Source organism: Cardiocondyla obscurior, linkage group LG12 (assembly GCF_019399895.1).
Source record: "Cardiocondyla obscurior isolate alpha-2009 linkage group LG12, Cobs3.1, whole genome shotgun sequence".
Lineage (NCBI taxonomy): Eukaryota > Metazoa > Arthropoda > Insecta > Hymenoptera > Formicidae > Cardiocondyla > Cardiocondyla obscurior.
The window spans coordinates 6,110,013-6,133,762 of NC_091875.1; the positions used below are offsets into that span (position 1 = coordinate 6,110,013).

Genomic DNA, 23,750 nt, shown 5'->3' on the forward strand with positions numbered 1-23,750 from the left:
TTGGCTTTCCTTTGCGGTATGTTCGTTAACTGTATTATTAGAAGCAGACAGAATTTGTGCATCATACTTCCACTTACAAAGCAGTAAAAAGTTCATAGCTTTCACATAGTTGTTCGATTTATAATGAATAATATGAATTATGGCTTACACATGTGCGCTGAAAGGCAGATATAACGTTTGCTGCGACGACGGTGGCTGGCGTACGTGATTTTGGCCTGGTGTGCGTCGAATCTCACATGAAACACGCGCGTGGATGTGCCGCGGAGCACCGGTCATCGAGGACTGCGGGGGGAGCGCGCTCTACTAATACTTTCCCGTATTCGGAGGTCGGAGTGGAGGAGAGTCACGAACACTAGCCGCCGTCGCCGCAGCAACCATATCCGTGTTTCAAAGTTCACAAGTGTGTACGTAAAGTGCAATATGTGACACACACATGGTACTTTTACTATTTAAGATAAAAGAGCTGAATGTAATAATTAAAAAAAAAAAATTAAAATAATATTTCTGAAAAGCATTCATATTTCATAAAAATGTATATATAAATGCTCAGACGTACTTTAAACTATAACTCTCACAAATTTATGCATTACATTCATTCATTCATTACAGAGTAATCAAGAAACAAAGGAAGATCTATTTTCAAAGCGTACGAAATATATCTTTAAAATTCGAAGTTTTCTTTGGGACACTTGGTATAGACAGAGACGTGTGGAACTGTGTAAGTAGAAAAAAAATTATGGAAATTTTTTTTTTTTTTATTTGTATGATGGACATTAAGTCGGATACGGTTCAGAAATTGTTGATCATTGCCACATAATGGACATTAACATAATAATGTAAACGTTACATCATCGATGTAAGTCCATCACTGCAAGTTTCTTTCCCCATCTTCCATTTTTTAATATATAAATAAAATTGTCTAATACAAAAATTGGACACAAAAACATTGTTACATTTTTCGCAACTAATTGCTTGCACATTGTCATGAAGAATTCTGTTGCCATAAATGCCATCATATTACAGAGTATGCACAATTAGTTATCCAGGAATAGTCACGGACGAAAATTTTATTGAATATATTATAAGTTAATTGCATTGCAATTCAAGATTGGAAGTCGAATGGTTTATTTCAGATTTTTTTAAACTAAATTTCACAGCTTTCCAGCATGTGTGCAGTCTTGATTTACGGCTTATCTGAAAGATCATAAAAAAAATAATTCATTAGTTTCTAACGCGTAATGACATCGATTAACGCTAAATTATTACATTACAATAGAAGATGTCTGGTTAATATTAGACGCTGTGCCTACGAAATCGTCGCAGCGAGAATCTGATTGCCAATATGATTTAACATGTTTGTGCAGTGACAAACACAAGTAATACGTGTAAGTCACGAATATTTACATGTATATATCGTATACAGTGTCCCAAACAACATATCGCTCCTGAAAATTATGTTTACGGCTCTTTTCGTCTACGATTTTAATTTCCAGCCTAGTTTTCGGAAGACATATTATTTGAGATACTCTGTATATTTTATATTATACAAAAAATTTAATCGCAAAGCTAATAAAATAAAATAATTCTTTAAAATTATTATATTAAAAATTTGACTTACAAAATTTGTCCAGGATTTCTCGAGTACCTCCAAGAATTACTTAAAACTTTTCTTCTTCAAGACCATGCTTAAAGAACATGAGTACAGGCACGGATTCGCCATCAATTTCACGGTACTCCATGAGACCTACAATTCCATCGATGTCCATTGAAGTGCCGGTGAAAAACTGTAATTCCTTGAAACGGCCTAGGATATCCTTCATAACTTTATTCATATTTGTTTTAAAAACCTCTACTTGATCAGGTGACTTTTCTTCTAGTCTCGCTACTAATCTGTAAAGAAAAGTTTAACAAATATATTTAAAATAATATTTAGTAAAATGTACAGAGTATCCCATAATTAACAGATTTTTTTTTTAATTTAATTTTATTTTATTTAAAAAAAAAGTTGCATAACACTTGAAAAAAATTCAGAAAATGTTACATAAGTAATTTTATTGACGAGTCATATCAGTATGACTCATTCTAATTCAATTTTTTTCGAAAAAAAATTAATAAATTGGAAAATAAATGGTGCAGTAAATTCGAAAATCACTTACTTCTTCATGTAATCTTTGAGGTATAACGTATAAGATTTTTTATCTCCAAAGGCAAACGTTTCCTGAAGGCGATGGTTCAATACAACATCTACACCGGACTCTACTGCTTCGTCGGTACCTTCATCAGCTTCCTCAGCAGATGGATTAAAACCAGCAATTTCGACATCGCCTGACTTACGGGTGACCAACTAAAAAAATTAATGTAAAAACGTTACGCCACTGCTCGTTACGCGAAGTATTTTACAAGTAACGAATTTTCATACCCTGCCGTATACTTCATACAGCACATCATCCACCAGCTTAACTTTGTAAGTATCGGAGAACATCTCGTCTCCTAAAAAAATACATAGAATATTAATAAATATCTCATTTCGTGCGGTCTCAAATTTCACGATCACATGGGTAATTAATCGAACACGTTGTTCTAGTAACTTAGTAAACCTTTCAGAACATATGGAGAGGTTAGAAAATGGATAGCAACCTTAAACGTAAGTTATTCACGTTATAACAACCGTCGCATATTAACAGAGTTCTTGCGTACATTTTCGTACAGAACAATAAGACAAAAACGCTTTTTAACGTGGTAAAATGCCATCAAGTCCAAAATACAATTTATATTTAAACATGTTCGAATTTTATTACATCTCGAGAGGAAAAATAAAAAATACTTAGTTTACGTAATTGCAGGTAACATTCTTTGTTAACTTACCGGTGAAAATATCCTTATAAATCTTCATTGTGGAATATGGAGAAAGATTCACCTGCAGCTAAAACTAAAGACACGGTCACCCAAAAGAGCGCACCGGAAAAGAAGGAGATTCGGCAAAGGCAGAGAAATTTCGGAATGAATCTAGAGGGAAACTTAAAGGCTCGTCCAGAGAAACTTGCAGAAGTGCATAAACTATATGCAAGAAAATTGATTGGTCCATTTTCTTATGTATCCTTCAATGGGCCAATCGGCTATTTTACTCTTCACTCGGCAGCGTTCCGTATATCACGACGCTCTGGATAGTGGCGTCCTCTTTCCTTATTTGAACCTGGCCGAATCAGGCTTACTTCAGTTTGGTTGAGAGCAGTTGGGATTGGGAGCCATTAAACAACAATCAGTCAATCCACGACACTCGATTGTGATAGTCTGCGTTTGCTCGCGGACACGCGGTTACGTTCGTTCGTGTTCTCATCCCGTTTTTACGTCACTATTGTGCAGATGCCACCATGAGAACGGTTCGCGATAGCTGAAAGTGATCTTCAAGGGCTGGACGGAGGCGAGAGAGAACGGCCGTGTCGCGGAGGGGAAAAAATGACTTGTTTCGTGCTACCGAAAGTCTAGGAATTCATGAAATTGAAGAAGCGAAAGAGTTTGTGCGCTCAGTGCGTGAATATGCCCGCCAAGGTCTCTAAAAAGGTCGTGGGCATGATCATACGAAGCCGCAAATCCATCATGAAGGACGGAGTCATCACGGTACTGAAAATGATTTTACCTTCACGTCTCTTGACACACCACCGCGCACCCCAGCCTTCGGTAGCGTCCGATCCCATCGCTGACCTCCGTACTATTCCATACACCCTCTTGTCCCAACGCTTACCTGCGATCCGCACGTCGCTTTATCTCTAAACTCCATTCTCGTTTCTTATCTCCACGTAGTGCGACACGATAGCTGGCCAACCAGCCGCTTCCCTCACGTGGAGACTCGCGGAAAACACCTGAATGAGAGCACATACGGTTGTACTTTCGGTTCCGACTTAATCAACTCCCGCGACACATTTCTGCAATTTGCAAAGATAAAGGAACGTTACTCTCCACGCGTGTTTCGTAATTAATTAAGGAAAATGTTATTTTTGATTTGGGAAATTTGTCTACTCTTGCTCGCTAATAATAATATTTCCGTGTAAATTTTGCACGTCTTCCAAGTTGGTAATCTGATTATTTATTAATCTTGTTATATAGCTTGACAAATAACAAATTCACTCTCAAATCCGTAATAGATCTAATTTCAGGTATCAATGAGTATCCTTTTTAAGTCACTGTAGAAAAAAAATTTAAGATTTCTTGTACTGTTTCCTTTGTGTAAATTATTTCTTAAACAGGTGCTATAACATATATATATATATGATGTATATTAAATATTTCCCACCATTCGTGTATTATTTTAGAAATTGTTTTATCATATTTGCACATATGTTTTTTGCATGTTCCATTTTACATGATAAAGTGTAGTCCAATATAACTACATAAAAAAAGAGGATGAATAATTGTGGTTTTTCCACATAACCTATATAATGTATTATCGGTTAATTAATCTTTTTTTTTTTTTTTTTTTTTAAGAAACAGGTTTAAAATTGTGCATTTAAGAAGGATAATTTGATGCATGGAAAAGATCAGACGTTTTAATAAAAGAAATATGACTTTTATGTCAACTGTAGTTTAGATCTGATTTAATTTACAATCGCCAAATGTATTTCTGGACAGAAAATGGAAGAGATCTCGCTCTTTATCTTTATCAAATATTGCCGCAAGCTGTTTATTTGCCACGTCCAACGGATCAAGCATTCAATAAGTCGCTCAATAAGCCTTTATGCTCGATGCAAATCAGATTAATTTCTTTCTGCAGTTCAACCTGATGAGAGCAACGAAATGTTATTAATTTTAAATAATTTTTTTTTAAACCAGTTCTATTTTTTAATTAAAGAAAACGAAAGTGGATATTGCATTAAGTAATAAGGGCTATGTTGAATCTAGTAATAAATAAAATATTAATTGCATGGATATTTTTTTAACATTTTTATTAATTTTTTTTTGTCAGAGTATACATATATACTGTAATATATATAGCTTTTTTACGTGCATGCGCGCGCGCGTCTCCACATATACATGCAGCGCACAAACAGACGAGTGTCTCGCGCATCGATCAATTATTCGACGATGCGTTTCCATCCGCACTGCTGATAGATCGTGATGTATCACAAGAGCCCCACTGTACCCCATGAAACGACAGCGTTTGCGGAAACTTGCATCCGCGACGCTGATCGAGGAAGCCGCGGGGATTCGCATAACGCCAGGGTCGGGGTCTCGTTGCTAGGTTAGGGCTTCGCTCCGGAGTTGGCTCGGATGTATACCTGACCGGGGTGGGGATGAGGGAGCAGTCGCGGGGGTTGGATTACCCCGCGCGACGCGAATGGACCGCGCGACGGGCTGACGAAGGTCGCGTCGAAGGGCCGAAGGGAAGATATGTGATCGTGTGTGCGAGATCTCACCGTAGTCAGCGCGAGCGGCCTCCGAGATTAGAGGGTACGCGACGGCAGCCGAAAAGTGGGGGTGAAAAATAGCAGGGAAGAAAGAAAACTGGAAGTGAGAGAGAGAGAGAACGCGAAACTCCGTCCGCGGCGCAAAGCCGCAAAGCTGGCCCGAACCCACGGAAACGTCGAGTGTCGAGAATTTTGCACGGAGAAGAGTGAAGAAGATAGCGTCGTCGAGCGAGCTCGCGTCTGAGGATCTCGGCCGCGTGACGTCAGACGGCTGTGCGCGAATCAAGGTCGTACGTGAGTCAGCCTGGACTCCTCGCGACCGACGCCGCTCGTCGTAAGAGAGGATCTTTCGCGAGGACATTTGCCGAAGCCGTAAAATTCTCCCGAGCCTCATCTCGTCGTAGAAGGCATTAGCATCCCTGCCTCGCTCCCCGGATCTCCGTAACTTGCCAAACGTACCAATGACGCCACCGATTTGGCACGGCGCGCGAGACGATAGACGTCCGAGATTAATTATGTCATGTGATTCGACGATCGCGGAGTTACTTTTGACAAATATAAAACGCGCCGAGACCAAACGGATCTCGAGAGGACGGAAGGACGCGCCAGCTTGAGCCTTGCACTGCCATAATAAGGTTCAAACGAGTTGACAGCCGAACGTCAGACGAGCTGATTATGTCACGTTTTCGTAAATATAACTGCTGACGATGAAGTGCTGAGTGACCATAGAGTGAATTTTATCTTACGATTAATATTTCCTACCGAAACACTATCGTTGAAGCGGAGTGTACATAGGAGACATAGCATAAATAATATTTGCAAGAGTAATAGAAAACTAATGTAAAAGCCGAAGTAATACTATTAGAGCGTTATAAATCAAAGTTTTGTATTAATAGACGATAGACAATTGTCGATTTTAATAGACATGGAAAACGAATACGTATATATATAGTGACGACAGATGCACGGCTAACAATCATTTGTCATGCAAATGCAACATCGGTAAATCAAATAGTTGTGACAGTATGACTGAAAAAACTACTCGTAATTATTAAAATAAAATATAGCAGAGTGCATAAACAAGCATGCATTTCAATCATGATACGGTATTCCGTCTATTTTAGACATTACCTTAGGAAAGCTATGAAAAATTATGAGAACTCGAGCAAACTACAAATAATATCAAAGGATGAACTAAAACTTAACTCAGAAAGACTGTGGATACAGTATGCTGATATGATATTAAGAGAAAATTGTCAATTTCTTTGTCGCATACCTGTAAGCAGAACGATGGCAGAAGTGTCGATGAAAACGTGAGAATATGAAAGGAAATATATATAGCGACATTTTTTAGGGGTCATGCCCCCTGGGGCAAACGGCGGAACAGAGGGCTTGGGCCCGACCTGTTCCGAGATACATAATAATCAGGATCACGCTATAGCCAAACTCACACCTCCCCCTACATTTGTTCAGCAATGCTACCGACACCTCAAGGTCAGCTGCTAACAATATCATAAGTATCTGTCACTTGTGATATATGCAGAAGGCCATATCTATTTATCAAACTTGATTTTACGTACCATAAAAATTCTACACTTTATTTTTTTTTATTAAAGATTATTTTGTATTTTGTACAATTAAATGCATTTTATTAAAGATCACTCTCTAATATGATATCGTATTTTATTTTTCAGAGTTCTGGCGTCGGAGAAGCAAGCGTGTATCATGCCCTGGTCGTAATATTTCTGGAATTCTTTGCATGGGGATTATTAACCATGCCTATTATTAGGGTACTGAATGAAACATTTCCGGATCATACGTTTCTGATGAATGGCTTGATAATAGGAATCAAAGGAATTTTATCTTTTCTCTCCGCGCCACTGATCGGTGCTCTCTCTGACGTATGGGGTCGAAAATTTTTTTTACTTATCACAGTGGCCTTCACATGTGCACCGATTCCCCTAATGAGCATAAATACGTGGTGGTTCTTTGCCATGATTTCTATCAGCGGCGTATTTGCTTGCACATTTTCAGTGGTGTTTGCGTACGTTGCAGACGTAACGGAAGAAAATCAAAGATCACTAGCGTACGGTTTGGTATGTACATATTATTTTTTATGGCTAAAATAATATTTGCATTTTGCGGCCTGCAATTTTGTTTTTATATAATCGTATAAGAGAACCCGAAATAATAATTATCTAATTAAAAGAATGTATTCTTTAGGTGTCGGCAACTTTTGCTGCGAGTATGGTGATAAGTCCAGCTTTAGGTGCTTATATCATGAAGACATACGGAGAAAATCTTGCCGTAGCATTAGCAACAGCTATCGCAGTCTTGGATGTGTTTTTCATATTAGTGGCTGTACCTGAAAGTTTGCCTGAAAAAACACGTCCACCAGCGCCGATATCGTGGGAGCAAGCTGATCCATTTGCCGCTCTCGGAAAAGTAAGAACATAATATATGTAAAAATAATATTTCCTCCCGTGCAATATATTTTTATGTAAATTTATTTTGTAGGTTGGAAAAGACCATACTATTTTAATGTTATGTGTCACTGTGTTCTTGAGCTACCTTCCTGAAGCAGGACAGTATAGTTGTATATTCGTTTACTTAAAATTGGCTATGGGTTTCTCCAATCTTATGGTAGCGATATTTATTGCTGTGGTTGGCATCTTAAGCGTTGGAGCGCAAATTGTATTAGGCCCCTTGATGAGAACACTCGGCAGCAAACATACAATAATGCTCGGTCTACTGTTCGAAATGTTACAACTCATGTGGTACGGATTTGGCTCGCAAACATGGTAAATAATTTCTGTAACAAATTAAGATTAAATTAAAATAATAAAAGTAACGCACCAAACGCATATTTTAAAAATAATAATTTCAAGGATGATGTGGGCAGCTGGAGTACTTGCCTCTGTATCGAGTATTACATACCCTGCAATTTCTGCATTCGTATCCATGCATTCTGACGCTGATAAACAAGGATTAGTACAAGGTATGGTAACTGGCATGCGTGGTCTCTGCAATGGACTTGGACCAGCTATGTTCGGTGTCATATTTTACCTCTTTCACGTTGATCTTAACGACGACACCCCCAATCTCCCTTTGAAATCGTCATTCGTGGACGAAAACAACAGAACGGGAACTAATACACATCTTGACATAATGCCTCAGGTACATACATTATATCTGCAGGTAAGCATAGTTTTTTTGTTAACCTATTTTCTTTACTTTATAAACTTTATACTTGTAACATTAAATTTATTTGTTTAAAAATAAAAAGACTTGATATGTTGGGTGTATGTTATTTAAATATAAGAGTAAATTGTTATTCAGTATTTAAATAATATAATAAAAATTAAATATTTTATTAAATTATATTTCCAGCTTGTACCGGGGCCACCGTTCGTATTTGGTGCGTTACTTGTGATCTGCGCGCTGTTAGTAGCCGCATTTATTCCTGAATCAAATACAATGTCAACAGGATCGTTGCATCATCCATCCACTTCCCGGAGGCCCTCCGGTAAATACGCATATCAGAAATGTACGTTACAGGTTGCCAAATATTATGGCTAACATGCCAAATATAATTTATGGTGATGGGATTCATCGAAAATTATTTTAATTACAATTTAATCATTGACTTGTTGAATGAGTGTATTGAAATGTATGCTAACAAATTTTATATATATATATATATTTATATATATATATGTATATATATATAAAATTTCGAGAACATTATATTTCATTTATTTTATAATATAAAGCTTAAACTATTTATCGTTTTAGGTTTGTCCTTGGACGTTCAGTACGAGGCAGACAGAGTTGGAAGTGGAAGAGGAAAAATTGGTCCGTTATCACCACTAGTCGACAATTGTAATTCCGCCGCGCTATAATGTCTATTGAAAAATGTAAGACAAGCCATATAGCACACGACGAGATACTTTAGCCAAACGGTAAAACTTCATCGTTAATCAGAGGTGAAGATATCGTTACTATAAAATACACCTGATTTGAATCAGGCGACTGTAATAGAGTTGTATATTGTATTATACTATTATTTAAGGCAGTAACTAAGCTTGATTTTAGGACTTATCGATGGAACTTAATGTTTAGGTTGTGACAAATTTGTACAAGCAATGCTTGTGCGATAATACTGTGGATTGATCTCAGAGTCGTGTATGATCGTACGACAAGCGTGTTATGTGGCGAAAAACGTAACATTAGATCTTCCTTTTCAAAGTTCTTGCGCCAACTATTAAATCGGATGTAATAATTTCACGTAAAGTAATCGGTATCGGTGACTTTTTACGCGCTCGCCAATAGCACAAAATAATATATCGGTGAAAACTGCATAATTTGTTTTTTTTTTTTTTTTAATTAGATTTATATCTTCAATATTAATCTTTTAATGTCGTATCCTTTTCTCTTGTTTCTAATTTATGTTACCACTTTTTATATCAAATGCTAATGTAAATTGCGCAACGTATTTTTGCATCTCTGTACATTCGTAGTATTAGAAAGAATAGCTTTTACACATTCCTTATAAGCATAATTTTTGCATACAAAAACCGCATTAATTGACAATTGAAAAGGATGCAAATTTTTTAAAACGTATTTTTCTTTTGTATGATATAACTTTACTTTTTTTTTTTTAATATATATCATACACTATAATTTAATTATTTTTAGATCATGCGACTCGTTTCTTTCTGCACAAATTATTTATTTTAATAGATAGAAACTATGAGCATAACGAGAAAGGCCTCAATACTAGCAAGTTATACAAAATAATAGTTTATCATTTAAAAACAGTGGTAGACATTAACACTATGAGTAAAATGAAAAATTAATTGAGAATTAATAGTTCTCTTAAATTATGTGTGTTGTAATCAGTCATTGATGTAAAAACAAAAAAAAACTTTTATAATAGAATAGAATCTTGTATATATTTTACTTCTATTTTACAATATCAAAAGTTTTAGCAAAAATATGTTTTAATTCAGTGGTATGTAGTGTTGATTTATATATAATTAAAATTATAATCATATAACATAAAATTTTGATTGATTAAATAATATGGTTTACTTTTAATTCATGCTTTTAATAATACGTTTACGTAATATACCAACAGTATGTTCAAATAAAAAATAGAACTATTTAAAAAATTAACTTATAGGAAACGACAAATAATTTTAATTATTGAACTGAATTTATCTCAAGTCATTATGCTCTTAAATTCGATTAATCTTGATGGAAGCCAAAGAGTGATTAATGATAAATGCAGATTAGTCAAAAATTAATAATAATAACGCGACACTTTCATAAAAAAAAAAAAAAAAATTTCTATAATTACTATTTCATAAATTTTAGTATTTGCATACATTTTTGATTATCATCCTGAAAAACTTAATTATTTGATAGATAATTATTGGACGATATTAATAAATTTTTATAAATAAAAGCAAATATGTATTTTGTACATATTAAATATTACTCCTTATTTTTATATAAGGTTCGAAATAAATAATTTTACTAGATATTGAAGGTTTCAATCGATATGGCTTATAATCTTTGTCGAATGTATTAAAATTACGTACGTTTTCTAGATTCTAGCTGTATTACAGTAAAGTATTACAGGACGAAGTAGAAATCGTGTAAACAGTGCAATTACAGTTCTATAGTTTCTGTTTGTATTTCCTTAGAGTTACTTATAAACTCGCTCTCGTACACTGAAATAATTATACACAATTGTATTATAAAGCAAACAGAAAGATTATGATATTAAGAATAAAACATAGAATATAAGTCTTGACTCTATCATGAGTCAAGTAATTGTATATGTATAATGTATGATGAATGCATTAATAAAAAATAATTATTTTTAAGATAAATATAAAGGTATACTTTAAAATCTCACATTTATAAAATATATAAAAATACATCAATTACTCAATTAAAATAATAACCTAGAAAATTTATATTTGAATAAATCAGTTGTGTAAACTTGAATATTAACAAGTAATTTAATAAAACAATTTTTATTGAAAATTGTCTTATTTTATATTGCAACAATGCAATTTATAAACTGTTAATTAGATAATTTCATGTTAGAATTATTTATATTTGTATTAAAAATGATAAATAACAAATTGGCCTACCGTTTAACTACATATTAATCTGTTTTATCTTTATCTGTTTTAATAACATTTTAATATTTTTATTGTAGGTACTTATTTCGTTGCAATTATTCCGTAACACCTAGGAGAACGCGTTGGATCAAACAAGCGTATTACAGCAACGTTTGAACGCTGGATGTTACTTTGTAAAAATATTACTCTATCCAACATAATTGCCGCTTCCACCACTGAGCTTATATATATTCTTAACATTTGAAAAAGCCGAAACTTTGGTTCAAAATGTATGTGATTCTGATATATTTGTTGCAACACATAAGCAGGTGGTATCTGAAATTAAAATTAATTTCGTCAAGTTTTTATTGGCAGGTTAGAAGAAATTAAAAAAAAAAATAAAGATTAAACACACTTGTTTTTTATCTACTCCAATTTTGTATAGCGCACGTATTGCATAATCTGCGAAATTATCCAATGAGCCGCCACGACCTACTTTGGCGTTGTGATATCCTATTAATTAATAATAAATATGTATAACAAAAATTTATATCGATCTAAAATGTATTTAAAAAATTCAATGTATATATACGATGCATGTATTAAGATACGACAAAATTATTTCGCTCATACTGACCCATGGAATGTAGAATAACTTGCAACACAGCTCTGTAAAATAACGAAGGAGAAAGACGTTTGTTACATCTACTTCTTTCAATAGATTGTTGAGCCAGCATTCGGGCATTTTTAGTAAAATTCCAACATCCGCTCAACGTTTCATCCGCTAAGTGATAACAACATGGGACTACAAGAAGTAAATTAATGTCTTTTGTATGCAAAAATGCTTTGATTATAGAATGTACAAGCATCCCACAAGTGTGTAATCCTGTCAAGATAAGGTTCTTATTTACACTCCAATCTGGATAATACGTATTCACCATTTCGTTATAATTAGTCGTGTCATTTAATTCTTGAACTATATATTGAACCTAAAGCACATATGACAATTAGAAATTTTTTTAACATTATATCGATATAACGTGATTGAATGTGTTTCTCACAAACCTTTGTCAGTGGTCGTTTCTTTTTTTGAATCTTTTCCTGGCGATTTATCGCACCTTTATGACAAACCTGTGACGAGTCGATTGCTAAGACAGGAATATTAAAACGTTCCGACAAATACGTGGATAAATATGCTTTTCCAGCTCCGGCATCTATTACTAAGCCGCGAGTTACAAGTGCCATTTCTGCAATAACTTTTCCAAGTACTTCGATTTCATATGATTTTTTTGTACTCATGAGCTCGGATTGCAAATGAACACGTTTATCGTCAGTCAAACGTCCTCCGGAAGACTGTGGCAAAAGCTTTGGCAAATCCTCGAGGCACATAACAGCCGGGCATGATTCTAAAGAAAGCGATTTCGTTAACTGTATAAAATTACTCAATTCTGAATCCGTGTTACTTTCCGCCCAGATATCGTCGCTATCGGCACTCTCGAGTTCTATTCTGAGTGCTTCTGGCAAGCACTTCTCCCATAATCCTTCGGTTATAAAATCAACTAAATGACAATCGATGAGGTTTTGGTACTTGTCGATAAAGTCTAACGTTTTTTCAAAGTGCTGACTATATTCTGCCATTGTTGCAACGTTAAAACTCAAGCTTATCTGTCTCTGGATAAAGTGGATTAATTTTTGCTAACGAACAGAATTTCGCGTATTTGAATTTAATATCCTCCACGGCTTTCAGAATGTCTAGATTATCGTCCTGATGATTGGGAAGGGTGCTACAAATATCTTCCAAGAGCTTTTTCGCTAGCCCCATCGTCTTTTCGCATTTAACATCGTTACTCTGTAAATAGTGTTCTAATACTCCGCTGTAATATCCCAATTGCGCTGCAATTATGCTGGCTCTGTGGTAACCGAGGTGGTATCCTTTCAACAGCTGCTCCTTGCCGCTTTCGTATCCTTTCTCATAGCCTGATTTCTGGGCGATTTCTTCGGCAAATAATAAATCTTCGAAAGCTTTATTAACATCCAGATCCTTCTCTTCCTGGGACATAATTACATTAACTAAAAACAGACAGTCTATTAATAAATGAATAATATGCCGCAAGATGAATCGTACTTTAATATTTATTATAGTTTAACGTCAACTACAAATGGTATAAAATAGCAACAAGAATAATTGTACGTGAATCATCGTATGTAAGAAAAAAAAAAAATTTTCTTGAGCTACATAAACGCAACGTGATATAATTTCGTATTTTTTAAAAGCGCGAAAGCAATGAAATTTATTAAAACTTACACATGTACGTGGCGGAATAAGGTTGTACAAACCAAACCTAACCTAGACAGCAGAATTATAAGGTTATTCGATACGAACATCATTGAACGTCGTTTCGACGTTCTTGTGTTGTATACACGTAAACGCAAAATGCAAGTATTATATTAGAATTACATAAAAAATACCATTTTTATTGTACTCAACTTAATTACTTATTCATTATTTAATTTTGCTCCAGGTTGACGCAATTAGGAAAAGAGCGAATAAAATATTGAAATGTGTAATTGCAGACTTTGATTCCGAATTTAAGCTCTATTACTTGGCACTTGCCAGTGAATAAATTCTTCTACTCATTCTTATTTCAACAAGATTAGAAAAATGACAGATGAACGAAACTTTCGTTCTCAATATTATGAAAAAGTAAAGTTTATTTTAAATTTAATTGCTCCTTAAAACCGGCCAATAATTTACGCATCGTTATATAAAAATTCTTCCGTCAGATTGCTATGTAATTAAAATATTCTTTTCTTTTAACGATAGGTTGGCTTTCGCAGCGTGGAGGAAAAAAAATCTTTGGAGATATTGTTGAAGGAGCGGCCACTCGACAAGACGAAATTGAAGCAGTTTTGTTTGAGATTTACTGTACCTGCTTTGTATAGAAATTTTCTGTGGAAAGTTTTACTCGACGTTTTGCCGGTTTATGCGGACAGCCAGGGATTTATAATGGCTCAGCGTAAGGCGGAATTTCAGGACTTACAAAGAGCACTGAGAGTCACGAAAATTATCGACGATTTTACAAAACCTCATCTAGTATTTCTAGCAATGTGGCTGTTGCGCAAAAGAAGAGCAAAAGTTGATATGACTGCTCAATTGGAATCACCATTATACAGGTTTATTATTTCATTATTCAATATTAATGGAGATTTAATAATTCAAGTGCATTAATTTAATTTAATTAGGTACTTTGTATCATAAAACAGTGTATTATAAAATGTGTATATCTATTCAGAGCTATGAGTAAAATAGCCGAGACATTATGGCACGTTATTGATATTGAATCAGAAGAAGAAAAGTTAGTAGACATGTATTGGATACTGTCTGGACTTTTTATGCAAGTTGAAAAGCTGCAGAAAGAAGTGGTAAAATTACAAGATTGTACATACGCGCTATTAGAAAAAGAGGATGTAGAGTTGTACAAGTATCTTGTAAAAATTGATACACTTTATAATCTTCCATATGATGCGTGGTTTTATTCGTGTTTTGCTGGTATAATATGTAATGGATCTATTGCTAAGTATGTCTATATCATAAATGCAATTTTATTAAAACCTTTTCAGTTAATTTTGATATTAATAATAGCGTTTATTTGTTATAGAATATGGGACAAGATCACTGTTGGAGCATATCGAATTTTGATATTCGTTACCGTTGTCATGTTAACTACTTTGAGGCGATTATTATTAAGATGCGAAAATATAGATCACGTATTAGATACGATTAATAATGTAAGGTTATTAATTAAAACGTAGTACTGTATAATATGATAAATGTTTTATTCAATTTTTACATTTTGTTTTTAGATAACAGAGGAAACATCAGAGCTGATAGTCAATAAAGCAATTGAATCGATGCAGCAAAGCGGAACAACTCAACAAGTTGATATGTATTTCACAAAACATAGTTAAAATTTTGTACACCTAAATAAAGGTACACATTATATACGTATACTGCATATATAACGTGTACATGTAGACTGTGAGAAGTTATCGATATATATTGATTCATTTATTTTTAATATCTTTTATTTTATCTTACGTGTAAGTGCTATAAAAATGGTATAAAAAATAGAAATCGATTTTTATCACTATAATAACTTCATACATGAATACTATATCTTTGTGAAAATAATATTAAATCTATAATAAAGTTTTTAATTGATAAAAAAAAAAAGTATCTCGTTCGTAACCGTTTATAACAATAATTTTGTTTCTAATTCCATTTAAAGACACTTAAAAATATAAAAAAAAAAAAAATTAGAATTGTGATTAAAAAAATCATTGATTTAAAATCGTGAAAATCGTAAAACTTATTCGTCTTTTTTACCTTCTTCTCTGCTTCTATCGTCGTTTACACGTAGATATGAGAATATTATTACAGTTGTTATCAGCGATAATAAGGATGAAGACATCGGTGGGGAAGCAATAGAATTTGTGTGATATACATGATGCACGAAAGGCATGTAGTGATGGTATCCTTCTACTCATTGAACGATTGAGATAAATAAAACTTGAGCTGAGCATGAGGAAGTCAATCGTTCAGTCTATCTAGTCGTCGAGTTTGGCTTGTGTGGATGTTCGTTCAATCGGTGAGTGTTGATTGAATTACAGTTTCTATAAAAGCATAATACAATTTATAGATTTATTATCTGACTAATGTTATAATTAAAAAAATTTTTATTGAGATTTATTGAGAAAAAAAAAATGTTATTAAATAACGTTCATTCGTAAAACTTTTAATGTCCAAATTCTTTTACTTGATTAGGCAATTTTATATACATTTTATTTATATCATATATATACTTTTTTTTTGTTTAATGAATTGAGTAGCGTTCACGAACTTTCACTTCGCTATAATTGGCAAAGTAACAGCTGTCGCAAAGATTGTATTTGACTTTATAGTGAACCACTTAGCTCACCGTTTTAAAAACTAATATTAAGATTTGATCATTTCAGTTTATTGCCGTCTTAAATAAAATCCACACAATGGAGCCGTTAAGGAGAATGGCATCACTAAGTATCAAAAGATCAGCCAGAACGATATTATCTCAGGTAATTTTAATAAATATTAATTTAATGATTCTTATTTGTTATAATTTTATCATGGTGCATGAATTTTTTTTAGCGTATTCAATGCCATAGAACGCTTACATCTCAACAAGTGTTTGATCGTGAATCTACATATGGTGCTCACAATTATCATCCACTCCCCGTGGCTCTATGCAAAGCTGAAGGTGTTCATATGTGGGATGTCGAGGGGAAACGATACTTTGATTTCTTAAGCGCTTATTCAGCAGTTAATCAAGGTCATTGTCATCCCAGAATTTATAAAGCAATGATCGATCAGGCAAAAATTTTAACCTTAACATCTAGAGCGTTTTATTCTGATGTTCTCGGTGAATTCGAGGAATATATCACAAAACTTTTTAGGTACAAAGTTTTTTACCTTTGAGTCTTACACTTATATTGATAAGATAAACGATGACGCAATGAGATCTAAAGTATAAGAAATCAAAGAAAGTAAGAGATAAATATTATTTCGAAAATTAAATTAATACATTTTAGAAGTAACATAAAGTAGAATAATTAGCTTTTAAACAAAGATTGATAAACAATCTTTAAAAAAAAAAAAAAAAAAATTGAAACAATCTTTTCTAACAAATTTAATTCTTTCAGGTACGATAAATGGTTACCGATGAACACAGGTGTGGAAGGTGGTGAAACTGCATGCAAATTGGCACGCAGATGGGGGTATGCGTGCAAAGGCATACCGCAGAATCAAGCAAAGATAGTATTTGCAGAGGGCAATTTTTGGGGAAGAACAATGAGTGCAGTTTCCTCGAGCACCGATCCTAGCAGCTACGGCGGCTTCGGGCCGTTTATGCCAGGCTTCGAACTCGTTCCCTACGACGATCTCCCGGCTCTTGAAAAGATTCTTACAGATCCGAATGTCTGTGCCTTCATGGTGGAACCTATCCAAGGTGAAGCTGGAGTTGTAGTGCCCAAGGTAAGCTCTCATATGTCTAAGTATGAAGAAACAAATTATTTTTAACCCTTTGATTTTAATTTTATCTTTGTTTCTTGAAAAGGATGGATATCTGAAAGGAATTCGAGAGCTTTGCACGAAGAATAATGTCTTGTGGATTGCGGATGAAGTACAGACCGGCCTGGCAAGAACGGGAAAGCGGCTCGCGGTAGATTACGAAAACGTGAAACCGGATATACTGATTCTCGGCAAAGCCCTATCCGGAGGATTCTATCCCGTTTCCGGTGTACTCGCAAATGATTCTATTATGCTCACAATTAAGCCTGGTGAACATGGGTCCACTTATGGTGGTAATCCTCTGGGATGCAAGATCGCGCTTGAAGCACTTCGAGTCTTGGAGGAAGAAAAACTTGCCGAGAATGCGGAGAGACTTGGCCACTTGTTCAGAAATGAACTTAGCAAGTTACCGAAAGACATAGTCACTCTGGTGAGGGGGAAAGGTCTTTTAAATGCTATCGTCATTAATAAAAAGATCGACGCCATGGATGTCTGCTTGAAAATGAAAGAGCGCGGGCTCCTGGCAAAACCAACGCATGGACACATTATTCGTCTAGCACCTCCGTTAATTATCACCGAGGAACAAATACGTGAGTGCGCGGATATTATTTCTAAAACCATTCTTAGTTATAACTAACAAACACTCGTTGCATATCAACTTGCAGCAAAATTCTAATGTTAATATAATCATTTTAATAATTACGAAATAAAAAATGTTCTTGATTTTTTTCCAATGACAATTAAAACATTAAGTACGTTAAGTAAACGTTAAAATAAAAATTGTGTTGTAAAAGTGTTGGAAAAGTGAGCAACAATAAATTGATACTCTATTTCCACGTCATTTTCCTAATCTATCCATTATACATATTATATGTTATTTTATTTAAAAATATTTAATATTTATTGTGATTTTTATCTTGACAATATTCATCCGGTAAATTAAGTTAATCCACGTCGCGTAAAATGTACTGCGTTTAAAGTTCATTATTTTTGATAGATTGGAGCTTTATCAAATTATATACAAGAGGTTGAATCAGTCACGAGTGCATTGACGTATATTGAATTACAGATATTTTTCATGAAACCGTCAAACAGAATTATCGTCGCTCATAATGTTCTATTTTGTTTAAAAAAAATCCGGTCTACTTAATCTACTTTGTACACTGTCATATTATCTCATGCAGAAACGTAATTAATGTAACGAATGAGTTATTCATTTTATGTTATTAATAGCTGCGTACGATAACATTTTCTACGCAAATAATGATGTATTTCTAGTTTGATGACACGACAGATAATGCATCAAATAACTTATTCATGATATGCGATCATTAAATAACTCCCAAATAATAAGAACATGCTTTATCTCGATTAATTAATTATATTGCATAACTATTTAAATTGTATATTTTGATATTTTAATGTCATTTTTTAATGTAAAAATATTTAAAATTGTATTGTTTATCGCGATTCGTTTACTTCGGCATGCTGGCGCCTTCACTTTGTACCTTTTATCAGATACGGTTTACAGGTATTTATCCTAAATCCCTCTGTCGCAATGCTTGTGTACAAACACAATTCCAGTAAATAAGTAATCCATCGTATCTTTTACCGTATCTTCTTGATATAAAAGCAAGATTTGCGGAATCGCCGTCAAATGCCTATTTTCCGGCATCTTGCATTCTTACTTATTTGTACTTAACAAAAAAGGTTTGTAAACGCGACACATCCTGGTCATATCGCGGCAATATTAATCAGATTATATTGCAGAGTGAGAAGAAAAGCATGGCGTTGCAAACTGTGAGACAGAGATTTCTTACCATCATAAGAGAATCAGACAAAAGAAGATTCATAAGCTCCCAGCAAGTAATTGATCGCGACAACAAGTACGGCGGTATACACTTTAAACCGCTACCGGTTGTTCTTTCTCGCGGGGAAGGAGTCTATCTGTGGGACATCGATGGAAAACGGTACCTTGACTTCCTGGCGGGATTCTCGACTGTCAACCAAGGACACAGTCATCCACGTCTGGTGAAAGTAATGAGAGATCAGGCCGGGAAGCTAGCGCACACGTCAAGAGCCTTCTACTCCGAACCTCAAGGCGAACTTGGAGAATACCTGACGAAGCTTCTCGGATGGGATCGATTTTTACCTATGAACACAGGTGTGTACTTTAGAAAAAGAATACATACGACATAATAAAAATAATATAGAATAAGAATGACATACGTCGAAAAGATTTTAGTAATACTTGTGATAGATACGAACCATTTTATTGTAGTAAGTAAAAGAGTTGAAGCATTTATTTCTTCCACATTATAGGCGTTGAAGGTGGTGACACAGCCATAAAAATTGCCAGACGCTGGGGATATAGAATAAAAAAAGTGCCGAGCGGCAAGGCCACCGTTGTGTTTGCTGCGGGAAACTTTTGGGGCCGTTCAATAGCGGCTTTATCGGCCTCGACGGATCCAAACTGCTACACGGATTTTGGTCCCTATGTGCCGCTTTTCGAAAAGGTGCCGTACAACGATACGGTAGCTCTGGAACAAAAATTTCAGGAAAATCCTAATATCTGCGCATTCATGATGGAACCAATTCAGGGAGAAGCTGGTGTCGTTGTACCGAATGTAAGTTGATGTAAAAATATTATTTTAGTGAAATTATTTTTTTTTTTTAAGAAAGCAATTTAATTCACTTACTTTTTTCATTTAGGACGGTTATTTGAAACGTGTAAGAGAACTGTGTACGAACTATAATGTCTTATGGATTGCCGACGAAGTGCAAACTGGTCTCTGCAGAACTGGCGCGCGTTTGGCAATTGATCATGAAGGCTGTAAGCCAGATATTCTGATTTTGGGAAAAGCTCTCTCTGGAGGCATGTACCCGGTTTCTGGTGTTCTGGCGGATGATAAGGTACAAAAAAATCTCTCTGCAATTAATAAAATAATATGTAATATTAACTTTATTAAAATAAAATTTTTAACAAATATTATTCATAAAATACCTTACGTTAACTTGTTGTTAAAGTTTCACGTAGGCAATAATACGATATTTGCGGGTATATACAGCTTAAAAAAAAACACGATGATAATCATTCGCTTGGTGCGATAAGGATCTTTATAATTCAAATCGCTTCTTAATGATAACAGATAATGCTTTGTTTGGAAACGGGTTCACATGGAAGCACTTTCGGCGGAAGTCCGCTTGGAAACCGGGTCGCTTTAGAAGCAGTAAAAATTTTGGAAGAGGAAAATTTAGCGGAGAATGCGAAAAGGCTTGGAAAAATTCTAAAAGAAGAACTGGAAAAAATACCGAAGGATATAGCCACGGAATTCCGTGGACGCGGTCTTCTCGCTGGTCTCGTGATAAATAAAGGTATCGACAATGATAAAAGAATCATCGATTCTGTTATATCATTGATAAACTCGTTAATTAAAACTTGCATGATAAGAGTAAAAAAAAAATTAAAACTTGCTTATAAAATGATTTTTACTTACAGAATTTGGTGAGGGCTGGGACATCTGTTTAAAGCTCAAAGATGCTGGATTATTATCAAGACCCGCACACGGTCAAATCATCAGAATATCGCCTCCGTTAACGATTACAGAAGAACAATTACGAGAAGGAATAAACATTCTCACTACAGTCCTAAAAAATTACAAATAACGGACTTTAATATTCGCCAAGATAATACCGAAGTATTGTTTAATTAACGATAAAATAAATTACCTTTTATTATCTCCATGTTATTCCAAAAAGTACGCCTCAGATCTCAAATTCAAAACTCTTGAATCTTTTTAAGAAAATAAAGATAAAAGAAACGTAACAATTAAATCACATTTTATAATATAAGGAAACTTATGCATTCGCATGTTTATATGTACATACATTACAATAATAATATAATTATGCATGCGATTCATTGTGCTTCTTTAAGTGTCTCGTTAGACTAAAAGACTGAGAAAACATTTGATTACACTGAGTGCATTTATAAGTCTTCGAGCCAGTATGTAAATTTAAATGTCGTTTTAAATGATTGGACAATTTAAACCTCTTTCCGCATAATCGGCACTGGTGTTGTCTTAATGTACCATGCGAAGCTTCATGGCTTTTAAGATGACTCGATTGTGCGAATCTTTTGCCGCATAATTTACATGCAAAAGGCTTCACTTTAGTATGAATTCGCAAATGTTCGACCAGATTACCCTTCTGTACGAAGCGCTTGTCGCAATACTCGCATTTGTGCACTCTTGAAGTTTTGTGCGTCCGCAAATGCATTTTTAAATTATAATTGTGGCTAAATTTTTTATCACAAATTTCGCATTGCACCAAACCCCTTCCAGTGTGAAGTTTTTCGTGCGCTTTTAGATTTTTTAAAAGCCGGAAACGTTTGTTGCAAGTGTTACATTCGTAGTCCTTGTTCTGCATCGTATTATTACTTTTGTTATGAACCTTCATGTGCTCCTCCAAGTACGACGGATACGAAAATATTTTATCGCATATTTTACATTGATGTACATTAGTTTTCGTGTGTAATCTCATGTGCGCGCTGAGTTTGCTTTTCGATGCGTATCCCTTGCCACAGCTCAGACATTTAAATGGCTGTTGACCAGAATGAGACAATTGATGAGCGAATAATTTAGACTTTTGTGAAAACTGCCTCGAGCATATATCACACTGATGCTTCTTAGAATGAATATCTTCCGTGGCTTTTATATCGAGCGGTTGCTTGTAATTATCGTCACCGGTACATCCGTGATATTCGATCGCGAGTTGCCTGTTTTTCCCAGGCGATTTTATGAACCTCAAGTTTTCGGCAATCGATACATCATTCTCGGAATGCATCGTCACATTTTGCATACGTTCCGAACTGCTTTCTTGAACGCCATCGAGATCAATATTTTCTGGAAAATTTATGTTTTGTATTCCATCAGTGTCGTCCACGTTAGATCTCTGATAAGATAAATTCTGAATAGGATTATCAACGGAATGAATCGATCTTTCGTAACTTAAGTTTTGCGGAATATGATTAGAATTTTCACAAATCTCTATATTTTCGTTATCGCACGACATATCGACGCTCTCTGTGCTGTGTGTTATATTGTGACTAATTAACTGTCTCCTATTAGTAAAAGTGTGATTGCACAGAGAACAATGTAAAGCACAGGCAGCTCTGCTTGAACTTTCTTCACTCAGTGACATAGTATGCATCATGTTTGGCCTGACTAATGGAGACAATTGTGCACTTGGAATATTATCATTTACAAAGTTTGAACTGACATGAGTAAAATTAAGATATGGATTCTGAGTCTCAACAATGTGCATATGCTGCATAGGTATGTTATCCTGAATAAAAGGCAAATGCAGCCGATTGTGGGCACAAAGCTCCTGATAATTCATAAATACTGCGCCACATTCCATGCATTTTACCGTCTTGTGAGAATTCTGTACAGGCACAAACCCTTGACTCTGTTGATTCTGATACAGCTTGCAGCCAGAGACAGCAGTATACGACGTCAGCCGGGATACCTATAATTGAACGTACTTTTTACTGCAACAGAACTTAAATTACAGCAAAGGCAAGCGATTTTTACCTTCAAAGCTGCTTGCCTCAAAGCTCTGTCTGCAGCTCGACACTGCTCTCGATATAAAAGAGCCGACTCTGCCCTAGTGACACAACGATCACACATCTTTTCAGGTAAGCCGTCTCCCTGCCAGACCTACAAGCACAGGTATGTACGTCAGATTCAAGCTAAATCTCTTTGTAAATAAAATCTAGAAGTGAGAAATGTGCAATTTACTTCCAAGCAAGAGAGAGACCGTAGTTTAGCGGCGAGTGAGGAACCGGCCGGTCCTACGAACAAGCAAACCATTTTATCGCCGTCCTCCCGCAAGCACGTACGGCACAATTTGCTAATGTTCTCACTGTCAATCTCCTTCGTGACTATAAACATCTCTCTGTCAAGTTTGATTGCCTGAAAACGACGAAAACGTTACGCGATTTTCTTGGTTAGTTCTCTATTTTGCTTTATTTTTAATTTGAAAGTAAAGGCAGTGGCGGCGCGTTTTGGAATTTCTCGAAACTAAAGACAGAAGAAGAATATATAT

General features: G+C 34.9%; 8 protein-coding genes across 17 annotated transcripts; 4 read left to right on the top strand and 4 right to left on the bottom strand.

Moving 5' to 3' along the window:
• Window positions 1–734: 734 nt before the first annotated feature.
• Tctp (translationally controlled tumor protein) lies at window positions 735–3,011 on the bottom strand. Of its 2 annotated transcripts, none has more exons than XM_070664086.1 (5): window positions 2,866–3,011; window positions 2,420–2,490; window positions 2,157–2,344; window positions 1,619–1,890; window positions 735–1,194 (listed from the first exon to the last, which is right to left on the bottom strand). In XM_070664086.1, the coding sequence occupies exons 1-4, from the start codon at window positions 2,891–2,893 to the stop codon at window positions 1,659–1,661; spliced, it is 519 nt and encodes a 172-aa protein (XP_070520187.1). In that variant the 5' UTR covers window positions 2,894–3,011; the 3' UTR covers window positions 735–1,194; window positions 1,619–1,658. The 2 variants fall into 2 exon arrangements, with proteins under 2 accessions (XP_070520187.1, XP_070520188.1); XM_070664087.1 differs by lacking the exon at window positions 735–1,194 and adding an exon at window positions 1,477–1,494.
• A 215-nt stretch (window positions 3,012–3,226) lies between these two features.
• LOC139106944 (hippocampus abundant transcript 1 protein) lies at window positions 3,227–10,754 on the top strand. Of its 4 annotated transcripts, none has more exons than XM_070664063.1 (7): window positions 3,227–3,618; window positions 7,097–7,498; window positions 7,626–7,847; window positions 7,920–8,203; window positions 8,291–8,600; window positions 8,793–8,949; window positions 9,198–10,754. In XM_070664063.1, the coding sequence occupies exons 1-7, from the start codon at window positions 3,493–3,495 to the stop codon at window positions 9,302–9,304; spliced, it is 1,608 nt and encodes a 535-aa protein (XP_070520164.1). In that variant the 5' UTR covers window positions 3,227–3,492; the 3' UTR covers window positions 9,305–10,754. The 4 variants fall into 4 exon arrangements, with proteins under 4 accessions (XP_070520164.1, XP_070520168.1, XP_070520163.1 ...); XM_070664067.1 differs by lacking the exon at window positions 3,227–3,618 and adding an exon at window positions 4,859–6,896 and having other exon boundaries at window positions 8,793–8,928; XM_070664062.1 differs by lacking the exon at window positions 3,227–3,618 and adding an exon at window positions 4,860–6,896.
• Window positions 10,755–10,884: 130 nt separating this feature from the next.
• Window positions 10,885–13,177, bottom strand: LOC139106949 (probable methyltransferase-like protein 25). Its single transcript, XM_070664076.1, has 5 exons — window positions 12,605–13,177; window positions 12,177–12,528; window positions 11,955–12,052; window positions 11,570–11,875; window positions 10,885–11,140 (listed from the first exon to the last, which is right to left on the bottom strand). Exons 1-4 carry the CDS (start codon window positions 13,175–13,177, stop codon window positions 11,642–11,644), a joined length of 1,257 nt encoding a protein of 418 aa, XP_070520177.1. The 3' UTR covers window positions 10,885–11,140; window positions 11,570–11,641.
• A 10-nt stretch (window positions 13,178–13,187) lies between these two features.
• Window positions 13,188–13,955, bottom strand: LOC139106954 (uncharacterized). The gene is made up of 2 exons (XM_070664088.1): window positions 13,845–13,955; window positions 13,188–13,609 (listed from the first exon to the last, which is right to left on the bottom strand). The coding sequence occupies exons 1-2, from the start codon at window positions 13,846–13,848 to the stop codon at window positions 13,188–13,190; spliced, it is 426 nt and encodes a 141-aa protein (XP_070520189.1). The 5' UTR covers window positions 13,849–13,955.
• On the top strand, window positions 13,888–15,530 carry Tbc1d7 (TBC1 domain family member 7). Of its 2 annotated transcripts, XM_070664083.1 has the most exons (6): window positions 13,888–13,975; window positions 14,062–14,243; window positions 14,364–14,713; window positions 14,833–15,117; window positions 15,199–15,328; window positions 15,404–15,530. In XM_070664083.1, the coding sequence occupies exons 2-6, from the start codon at window positions 14,202–14,204 to the stop codon at window positions 15,506–15,508; spliced, it is 912 nt and encodes a 303-aa protein (XP_070520184.1). In that variant the 5' UTR covers window positions 13,888–13,975; window positions 14,062–14,201; the 3' UTR covers window positions 15,509–15,530. The 2 variants fall into 2 exon arrangements, with proteins under 2 accessions (XP_070520184.1, XP_070520183.1); XM_070664082.1 differs by having other exon boundaries at window positions 14,833–15,328.
• LOC139106943 (zinc finger protein 681) lies at window positions 15,353–23,747 on the bottom strand. Of its 5 annotated transcripts, none has more exons than XM_070664061.1 (9): window positions 23,569–23,747; window positions 23,444–23,496; window positions 23,237–23,362; window positions 21,372–23,171; window positions 21,140–21,290; window positions 20,342–20,571; window positions 19,911–20,182; window positions 19,617–19,794; window positions 15,353–16,213 (listed from the first exon to the last, which is right to left on the bottom strand). In XM_070664061.1, the coding sequence occupies exons 1-4, from the start codon at window positions 23,594–23,596 to the stop codon at window positions 21,549–21,551; spliced, it is 1,830 nt and encodes a 609-aa protein (XP_070520162.1). In that variant the 5' UTR covers window positions 23,597–23,747; the 3' UTR covers window positions 15,353–16,213; window positions 19,617–19,794; window positions 19,911–20,182; window positions 20,342–20,571; window positions 21,140–21,290; window positions 21,372–21,548. The 5 variants fall into 5 exon arrangements, with proteins under 5 accessions (XP_070520162.1, XP_070520159.1, XP_070520160.1 ...); XM_070664058.1 differs by adding an exon at window positions 20,652–20,710 and having other exon boundaries at window positions 23,444–23,747; XM_070664059.1 differs by having other exon boundaries at window positions 20,394–20,571; window positions 23,444–23,747.
• Window positions 16,056–18,478, top strand: LOC139106946 (ornithine aminotransferase, mitochondrial-like). The gene is made up of 5 exons (XM_070664070.1): window positions 16,056–16,188; window positions 16,556–16,651; window positions 16,725–17,029; window positions 17,276–17,606; window positions 17,689–18,478. The coding sequence occupies exons 1-5, from the start codon at window positions 16,174–16,176 to the stop codon at window positions 18,277–18,279; spliced, it is 1,338 nt and encodes a 445-aa protein (XP_070520171.1). The 5' UTR covers window positions 16,056–16,173; the 3' UTR covers window positions 18,280–18,478.
• LOC139106948 (ornithine aminotransferase, mitochondrial) lies at window positions 18,991–21,386 on the top strand. Its single transcript, XM_070664074.1, has 6 exons — window positions 18,991–19,352; window positions 19,413–19,806; window positions 19,965–20,269; window positions 20,355–20,555; window positions 20,792–21,017; window positions 21,142–21,386. Exons 2-6 carry the CDS (start codon window positions 19,428–19,430, stop codon window positions 21,306–21,308), a joined length of 1,278 nt encoding a protein of 425 aa, XP_070520175.1. The 5' UTR covers window positions 18,991–19,352; window positions 19,413–19,427; the 3' UTR covers window positions 21,309–21,386.
• Window positions 23,748–23,750: the final 3 nt, after the last annotated feature.

Excerpts from the sequence above, each read along its gene's own strand:
- Tctp (XM_070664086.1), bottom strand. The coding sequence starts at position 2,893 with ATGAAGATTTATAAGGATATTTTCACCG. Across the intron at positions 2,491-2,865 it reads TTATAAGGATATTTTCACCG|GAGACGAGATGTTCTCCGAT; the intron begins GTAAGTTAACAA and ends GTATTTTTTTAG. Across the intron at positions 2,345-2,419 it reads TGTATGAAGTATACGGCAGG|TTGGTCACCCGTAAGTCAGG; the intron begins GTATGAAAATTC and ends TAATTTTTTTAG.
- LOC139106944 (XM_070664062.1), top strand. The coding sequence starts at position 6,762 with ATGCCCCCTGGGGCAAACGGCGGAACAGAGGGCTTGGGCCCGACCTGT. Across the intron at positions 8,601-8,792 it reads TACATACATTATATCTGCAG|CTTGTACCGGGGCCACCGTT; the intron begins GTAAGCATAGTT and ends TTATATTTCCAG. Across the intron at positions 8,950-9,197 it reads TAAATACGCATATCAGAAAT|GTTTGTCCTTGGACGTTCAG; the intron begins GTACGTTACAGG and ends TTATCGTTTTAG.
- LOC139106949 (XM_070664076.1), bottom strand. The coding sequence starts at position 13,177 with ATGGCAGAATATAGTCAGCACTTTGAAAAAACGTTAGACTTTATCGAC. Across the intron at positions 12,053-12,176 it reads AGTTATTCTACATTCCATGG|GATATCACAACGCCAAAGTA; the intron begins GTCAGTATGAGC and ends ATTAATTAATAG. Across the intron at positions 11,876-11,954 it reads TTGGAGTAGATAAAAAACAA|ATACCACCTGCTTATGTGTT; the intron begins GTGTGTTTAATC and ends TTTTAATTTCAG.
- Tbc1d7 (XM_070664082.1), top strand. The coding sequence starts at position 14,202 with ATGACAGATGAACGAAACTTTCGTTCTCAATATTATGAAAAA. Across the intron at positions 14,244-14,363 it reads GTTCTCAATATTATGAAAAA|GTTGGCTTTCGCAGCGTGGA; the intron begins GTAAAGTTTATT and ends TTTTAACGATAG. Across the intron at positions 15,329-15,403 it reads TATTAGATACGATTAATAAT|ATAACAGAGGAAACATCAGA; the intron begins GTAAGGTTATTA and ends TTTTGTTTTTAG.
- LOC139106946 (XM_070664070.1), top strand. Across the intron at positions 16,652-16,724 it reads CCAGAACGATATTATCTCAG|CGTATTCAATGCCATAGAAC; the intron begins GTAATTTTAATA and ends AATTTTTTTTAG. Across the intron at positions 17,030-17,275 it reads TATATCACAAAACTTTTTAG|GTACGATAAATGGTTACCGA; the intron begins GTACAAAGTTTT and ends TAATTCTTTCAG.
- LOC139106948 (XM_070664074.1), top strand. The coding sequence starts at position 19,428 with ATGGCGTTGCAAACTGTGAGACAGAGATTTCTTACCATCATAAGAGAA. Across the intron at positions 20,556-20,791 it reads GTGTTCTGGCGGATGATAAG|ATAATGCTTTGTTTGGAAAC; the intron begins GTACAAAAAAAT and ends TAATGATAACAG. Across the intron at positions 21,018-21,141 it reads TGGTCTCGTGATAAATAAAG|AATTTGGTGAGGGCTGGGAC; the intron begins GTATCGACAATG and ends TTTTACTTACAG.
- LOC139106943 (XM_070664060.1), bottom strand. The coding sequence starts at position 23,596 with ATGTTTATAGTCACGAAGGAGATTGACAGTGAGAACATTAGCAAATTG. Across the intron at positions 23,363-23,443 it reads GGTCTCTCTCTTGCTTGGAA|GTCTGGCAGGGAGACGGCTT; the intron begins GTAAATTGCACA and ends CTGTGCTTGTAG. Across the intron at positions 23,172-23,236 it reads TGAGGCAAGCAGCTTTGAAG|GTATCCCGGCTGACGTCGTA; the intron begins GTAAAAATCGCT and ends GTTCAATTATAG.